At 48.4% G+C, this 10489-nt stretch overlaps 1 protein-coding gene across 1 annotated transcript in view; it reads left to right on the top strand.

Annotated features, from left to right (window-relative positions):
* Window positions 1–10489, top strand: part of dctd (dCMP deaminase) — a 29543-nt gene that overhangs the window by 6916 nt on the left and 12138 nt on the right. Inside the window, exon 2 of the mRNA XM_060873223.1 lies at window positions 5899–6016. Within this exon, the coding sequence (XP_060729206.1) occupies window positions 5899–6016 (118 nt within the window). The remainder of the gene's footprint in view (window positions 1–5898; window positions 6017–10489) is intronic.

The raw sequence follows: 10489 nt of genomic DNA, 5'->3' as shown, positions 1-10489 counted from the left end.
ACACACAACACTGACACACACACACACAACACTGACACACACACACACAACACTGACACACACACACACACACACACACACACACACACACACACACACACACACAACACTGACACACACACACACACACAACACTGACACACACACACACACAACACTGACACACACACACACAACACTGACACACACACACACACAACACTGACACACACACACACAACACTGACACACACACACACAACACTGACACACACACACACACAACACTGACACACACACACACACACAACACTGACACACACACACACACACAACACTGACACACACACACACACAACACTGACACACACACACACAACACTGACACACACACACACAACACTGACACACACACACACAACACTGACACACACACACACAACACTGACACACACACACAACACTGACACACACACACACACACACACACACACACAACACTGACACACACACACACACACAACACTGACACACACACACACACACACAACACTGACACACACACACACACAACACTGACACACACACACACAACACTGACACACACACACACACAACACTGACACACACACACACAACACTGACACACACACACACACACACACAACACTGACACACACACACACAACACTGACACACACACACACAACACTGACACACACACACACAACACTGACACACACACACACACACACACACAACACTGACACACACACACACACACACACACAACACTGACACACACACACACACACACACACAACACTGACACACACACACACAACACTGACACACACACACACACACACACAACACTGACACACACACACACAACACTGACACACACACACACACACAACACTGACACACACACACACACACACACAACACTGACACACACTACTGACACACACACACACACACTACTGACACACACACACTACTGACACACACACACTACTGACACACACACACTACTGACACACACACACTACTGACACACACACACTACACTGACACACACACACACACACACAACACTGACACACACACACACACACACAACACTGACACACACACACACAACACTGACACACACACACACAACACTGACACACACACACACACAACACTGACACACACACACACACACACACACACAACACTGACACACACACACACAACACTGACACACACACACACACAACACTGACACACACACACACACACACACACACACAACACTGACACACACACACACAACACTGACACACACACACACACAACACTGACACACACACACACACACACAACACTGACACACACACACACACACACAACACTGACACACACACACACACACACACAACACTGACACACACACACACACACACAACACTGACACACACACACACAACACTGACACACACACACACACACAACACTGACACACACACACACAACACTGACACACACACACACAACACTGACACACACACACACAACACTGACACACACACACACACACACACACACAACACTGACACACACACACACAACACTGACACACACACACACAACACTGACACACACACACACAACACTGACACACACACACACACAACACTGACACACACACACACACACACAACACTGACACACACACACACACACACAACACTGACACACACACACACACACACACAACACTGACACACACACACACAACACTGACACACACACACACAACACTGACACACACACACACAACACTGACACACACACACACACACACAACACTGACACACACACACACAACACTGACACACACACACACAACACTGACACACACACACACACAACACTGACACACACACACACAACACTGACACACACACACACACACACACACAACACTGACACACACACACACACACAACACTGACACACACACACACACACAACACTGACACACACACACACACACAACACTGACACACACACACACACACAACACTGACACACACACACACACACAACACTGACACACACACACACACACAACACTGACACACACACACACACACAACACTGACACACACACACACACACAACACTGACACACACACACACAACACTGACACACACACACTACTGACACACACACACTACTGACACACACACACTACTGACACACACACACACACAACACTGACACACACACACACACACACACACACACACACACACACAACACTGACACACACACACAGAACACTGACACACACAACACTGACACACACACACACACACACACACACACAACACTGACACACACACACACAACACTGACACACACACACACACACACACAACACTGACACACACACACACACAACACTGACACACACACACACACAACACTGACACACACACACACACAACACTGACACACACACACACACACACAACACTGACACACACACACACACACAACACTGACACACACACACACACACAACACTGACACACACACACACACTACTGACACACACACACTACTGACACACACACACTACTGACACACACACACACACAACACTGACACACACACACACACACACACACACACACACACACAACACTGACACACACACACACAACACTGACACACACAACACTGACACACACACACACACACACACACACACAACACTGACACACACACACACAACACTGACACACACACACACACACACACACACAACACTGACACACACACACACACAACACTGACACACACACACACAACACTGACACACACACACACACACACACACACACAACACTGACACACACACACACACACACACACAACACTGACACACACACACACACACACACACACAACACTGACACACACACACACAACACTGACACACACACACACAACACTGACACACACACACACAACACTGACACACACACACACACAACACTGACACACACACACACACACACACACACACACACAACACTCACACACACACACACACACACACACAACACTGACACACACACACACACACACACACAACACTGACACACACACACACACACACACACACAACACTGACACACACACACACACACACAACACTGACACACACACACACACACACACAACACTGACACACACACACACACAACACTGACACACACACACACACACACAACACTGACACACACACACACACACACAACACTGACAGACACACACACACAACACTGACACACACACACACACACACAACACTGACACACACACACTACTGACACACACACACTACTGACACACACACACTACTGACACACACACACAACACTGACACACACACACACACACACACACAACACTGACACACACACACACACACACAACACTGACACACACACACACACACACACACACACACACACACACACACACACAACACTGACACACACACACACAACACTGACACACACACACACAACACTGACACACACACACACAACACTGACACACACACACACACACACAACACTGACACACACACACACACACACAACACTGACACACACACACACACACACACAACACTGACACACACACACACACTACTGACACACACACACTACTGACACACACACACACTACTGACACATGCACACTGCCACACGCACACACTGACACACACACACTACTGACGCACACACTACTGACACATGCACACTCACACACCACACACACACTACTGCCGCGCACACACAAACTACTGCCACACACACACACACACCACTGACACTGACACACACTTTCACACACACTACTGACACACACACTACTGACACATGCACACTCGCACACTACTGACACATGCACACTCACACACCATACACACTGGCACACACACTACTGCCGCGCACACACACTACTGCCACACACACACACACACACACACACACACACACTACTGGCACACACACACACACACACACACACACACACCACTGACACTGACACACACACACTACTGACACACCCACTACTGACACACACACTCGCACACTACTGACATACACACTACTGACACACGCACACTCGCACACTACTGCCACGCACGTGCACATTACTGACACACACGCACACACTTCCACACGCACACACTGACACACACACTAGTGACACACGCGCACACTGACACACGCGCACACTGACACACGCACACACTGTCACACGCACACACTACTGCTACACACACACACTACTGCTACACACACTACTGACACACACCACACACACACACACACACACACTACTGCTACACACACACACTACTGACACACACTCACACACCACACACACTGGCACACACTACTGACACGCACACACTACTGACACACACACACACACACTGCTGACACACACTGGCACACACTACTGCCACACACGTGCACACTACTGACACATGCACACACTGCCACACGCACTACTGCCACACGCACACACACTATTGACACACGCACTACTGCCACATGCACACACCCACACACACACACACACTAGTGACACGCACACACTGACACACACACGCACTACTGCCACACACACACATGCACACACACTACTGCCACACATGCACACACACTACTGGCACACACACTACTGGCACACACACTACTGACACACACACACACAACTGACACCTTAGAAAATTTAGAAAAAAAACATTATAAGTGGAGCTTTGCTATAGTAATTTTATGAATTATTTTATGATTTTGATCAAGTCAAGAAGCTTTTATTGTCATTACAACCATATATAGCTGTTACAGTACACAGTAACATGAGACAACGTTTCTCCAGGATCAGGGAGTTACATAGAACATAGATAGAGATATAAGGACTTAGTAAGTCTTAGATACATAAAGTGCATCTCTGTAACCTGGTGCAATCAGTGCAGGACAACACAAACAAGACGGTGCAGGACAAAAGACAGTGCAGCCAATACACAAGACAATAGACAGAAACAGCTCCAGTGTAAATACTGTATGTTCAACAATATTGTGTGTGCAGTAATACTAAAATAAACACAGTTATAGCAGCAGTTACCTGAGATAATGTAAAGTATTGTGTAAAATAGCAAACGACCAAAATGTCAGACAGAATGTGCAAAGAGAAAAAAGTGTGCAAAAACAGCATGTAAACAGGTTGATGGATGTATAATTTAAGTGTGTGTATTTGGTGTAGGTCTGTGCAGTCCATACAGTTGTGTGTGTGTGTGTGTGTGTGTGTGTGTGTGTGGTGCTCAGTACAGTTCAGTTATTAAGGAGTCTGATGGCTTGTGGGAAGAAACTGTTACACAGTCTGGTCGTGAGGCCCGAATGCTTCTGTACCTTTTTCCAGACAGCAGGAGGGTGAAGAGTGTGTGTGAGAGGGGTCTGTGGGGTGAAGAGTGTGTGTGTGGGGAACACTTGCACATGTTCCTTTATTCACATAAGATATTGACAGTGAGGACATGCGAGCGCTAAGTTCGACCGTGCGCCACAAGTTATGATTTATCGCTTAAAACTGAAACCCTTCAAGAGAACGTTTTATAAAATTGTATAAAACTGTTGTATACAGTTGAGAGAAGTGAAAGTCTGACGTCATTTGAAAGGTGTGTATTTGCGCTGCAAATGTATACAAAAGTTTGTACCCGACTGTTATAAGAAATGTGCTGTTTTTCTAAAACATAAAATATTATTCTGCCCTTCTCTGCATTTATTTTCCTCCAATCCGTTCTCTTAGTTTCTGTCTAATTGAGTGTTTCCCCAAAGCCCTGACAGCTCAGGAGGCCCTGAGACCATGAAGAGACAGAACTACCTGGAGTGGTCTGAGTATTTCATGGCTGTCGCATTTCTGTCTGCTCAGAGGAGCAAAGATCCCAGCTCACAGGTACTGGCTGTAACACACATACAGACACACACACACACACACACACACAGCCAGCCAGCCAGCCAGCCAGCAACACACGCAGACGGACGGACGGACACACACACAAACACACGCAGACGGACGGACACACACACACACACACAGACAGACACACACGCACAGAGACACACACACACACACACAGAGACACACAGACAGCCAGCCAGCCAGCAACACATGCAGACGGACGTACGGACACACACACAAACACGCGCAGACAGACGTACGGACACACACACAAACACGCGCAGACGGACGTACGGACACACACACACAAACACGCGCAGACGGACGTACGGACACACACACACAAACACGCGCAGACGGACGGACGGACGGACACACACACACAAACACGCGCAGACGGACGGACGGACGGACACACACACAAACACGCGCAGACGGACGGACGGACGGACACACACAAACACGCGCAGACGGACGGACGGACGGACGGACGGACACACACACAAACACGCGCAGACGGACGGACGGACACACACACAAACACGCGCGGACGGACGGACACACACACACACACAAACACGCGCAGACGGACGGACGGACACACACAAACACGCGCAGACGGACGGACGGACGGACACACACACAAACACGCGCAGACGGACGGACACACACACAAACACGCGCAGACGGACGGACGGACACACACACACAAACACGCGCAGACGGACGGACGGACACACACAAACACGCGCAGACGGACGGACGGACGGACACACACACACAAACACGCGCAGACAGACGGACGGACGGACACACACACAAACGCGCAGACAGACGGACGGACGGACACACACACAAACACGCGCAGACGGACGGACGGACACACACACACACACAAACACGCGCAGACGGACGGACGGACACAGACAAACGCGCAGACGGACGGACGGACACACACACATTCTGGGGTCCACCTCATTTTTGTACCCTTATGGGGTCCACCTTTTCCAATGGTCATACAACTCTGTAAAAAAATCCGGCATGACCAAATAAAAATCCTAATAACAAATATCACTTCAATTTAATAAAACTTTAACATTTTTTCAAAAAAGGATTTTGGCCGCTTGTGGGGCCCGGTTTCTAGTGTGGTACCCTTGTGAGGTCCACTTTCTCTCTCACACACACACACACACACACACACACACACACACACACACACACACACACATTACAAGTTTTTATAGCTTAGCAAGGACCAAAAAAATTATCTGGAGATATTAAGAGTTTCTTTGTTTGGACTTGATTAAATCATCCTCTACATCCCATATCCATTTATTTTACACCAACCAACATACCTGATTGTCATCAATAACTAGACAGGGTATGAACACGGTGATAATGACCCCGGGCCAAATTCATGGTGAATTTCTAAATCAAACTTCTCAAACACCATACTGCGTTAAAATCAGGCTTTGCCAGGTTAACCAAAAGTAATATTTTACATCGAACATGGCATAAAACAGTCTCTTAACAGGTTTTGTCCTCAAGAAGCATGTATTTATATTTGAAAAAGGGCAGTTCCACATAAATTAGAACATTAGAACGCAGTTTCAGTACAAAAAAAAGTAAATAAAATATACAGCTTTCAGATCAACCCTGTGAAAACTATACTAATACAAAATAATAGAAAAACACCATTATCACAGTGTGCTTTGACAAAACCTACGAGCTTTCACTGGTGTGATCCTGATCACAGGACCTGACCAAATAATAAATGTAAGGATCACATAAATTCAGGTCCAGAACATTGTGTGTACCCGTTGTTATACACAGCTTGTTATACACAACAATGAGAAATCTACAAAAACACTCATACAAAATAATAAACACCATTAACATTATACACATTAAAGACAAAACTTAACAATCTTTCATTATAATTTTCTCCTGTGGGAAGCAATGCGGTAGTTAACGAAATATTTTACCGTCTCTGCTTCCAAGGGCTTCAGGTTCTGCAGCAATTCTTCATTCATCACTTAGAACCTTCTCAAATGCCTGTTACAGTACACAGTGAAACTGGAGACAACCAGGATTTCTCCAGGATTGTGGTGCTACATAATACATAGACAGAGCTATAAGGACTTGTGAGTAGTCTTAGCCACATAAAGTGCAACTGTGTAACTTGGTGCAAACAGTGCAGGACAAGACAAACAAGACAGTGCAGGACAAAAGACAGTGCAAGACAAAGACAGTGCAGACAAAAAGTTACAAGACAATACAAAAAGTACAAAAAATACAATAAACAGTAAACAGAGACAGCGCCGACCGACCGGTGTAAATACTGTGTGTGAATACTGAATGTTCACACTATTTCATGCAGTAACATCAGAATAAACAGTTTCTTAGCAGCAGGTCCTTGAGATAATATATAGAATTGTGCAAAAACAGCAAATGACTGAAATATTGTACAGTTTGTGCAAAAGAGCAAAAAAGTGTGCAAAACAGCATGTAAACACTGGACACCGGACCCGACAAAGTAAGAAATGAGAACACACACACACACAGGCAGGCAGACACGCACACAGACACGCACACAGACAGACACGCACACACGCACACAGACAGACACACGCACACAGACAGACACGCACACACGCACACAGACAGACGCGCACACAGACAGACACACACACGCACACAGACAGACACGCACACAGACAGACACGCACACAGACAGACACACACACGCACACAGACAGACACACACACGCACACAGACAGACACACACACGCACACAGACAGACACACACACGCACACAGACAGACACACACACGCACACAGACAGACACGCACACAGACAGACGCACACGCACACACAGACACGCACACAGACACGCACACAGACACGCACACAGACACGCACACAGACACGCACACAGACACGCACACGCACACAGACACAGACACGCACACAGACACAGACACGCACACAGACACGCACACGCACACAGACACAGACACGCACACAGACACGCACACAGACAGACACACACACGCACACAGACAGACACACACACGCACACAGACAGACAGACACACACGCACACAGACAGACACACACGCACACAGACAGACACACACGCACACAGACAGACACACACACGCACACAGACAGACGCACACACGCACACAGACAGACGCACACACGCACACAGACAGACGCACACGCACACACAGACAGATACACACGCACACAGAGACACAGACACGCACACAGACACGCACACAGACACGCACACAGACACGCACACGCACACGCACACGCACACAGACACGCACACGCACACAGACGCACACGGACACGCACACGGACACGCACACGGACACGCACACGGACACGCACACAGACACGCACACGCACACAGACACGCACACGCACACAGACACGCACACAGACACGCACACGCACACGCACACAGACACGCACACGCACACAGACACGCACACGCACACAGACACGCACACGCACACAGACACGCACACGCACACAGACACGCACACGCACACAGACACGCACACACACGCACACAGACAGACGCACACACACGCACACAGACAGACGCACACAGACAGACGCACACGCACACAGACAGATACACACGCACACACAGACACAGACACGCACACAGACACGCACACAGACACGCACACGCACACGCACACAGACACGCACACGCACACAGACACGCACACGCACACGCACACAGACACGCACACAGACACGCACACAGACAGACGCACACAGACAGACGCACACAGACAGACGCACACGCACACAGACAGACGCACACGCACACAGACAGACGCACACGCACACAGACAGACGCACACGCAGACAGACGCACACGCACACAGACAGACGCACACGCACACAGACAGACACACACACGCACACAGGCAGACGCACACGCACACAGACAGATGCACACGCACACAGACACGCACACAGACACGCACACAGACACGCACACAGACACGCACACAGACACGCACACAGACACGCACACGCACACAGACACGCACACGCACACAGACAGACGCACACGCACACAGGCAGGCACACAGACGCACACGCACACAGACAGACACGCACACGCACACAGACAGACACGCACACGCACACAGACAGACACGCACACGCACACAGACAGACACGCACACGCACACAGACAGACACGCACACAGACAGACACGCACACAGACACACAGGCAGGCAGGCAGACAGACAGACACACGCACACAGACACACACACAGAGTCTGACTTTACTCCAGGACAAGTTCGAATCTCCAGGGTTTTCACTCTTGCTCTGACTTAATTCACCTGTTTTCAATATATATTTTTTCTTTTTTTCATTTCTGTTACTGAGATTTTTTTTTCGTGCTTTCTGATTGATTCTATATTTC

Source organism: Tachysurus vachellii, chromosome 6 (genome assembly GCF_030014155.1).
Source record: "Tachysurus vachellii isolate PV-2020 chromosome 6, HZAU_Pvac_v1, whole genome shotgun sequence".
Taxonomy (NCBI): Eukaryota; Metazoa; Chordata; class Actinopteri; order Siluriformes; family Bagridae; genus Tachysurus; species Tachysurus vachellii.
The sequence above is the reverse complement of the archived record's forward strand: the minus strand, read 5'-3'. Positions and strand labels throughout refer to the sequence as shown.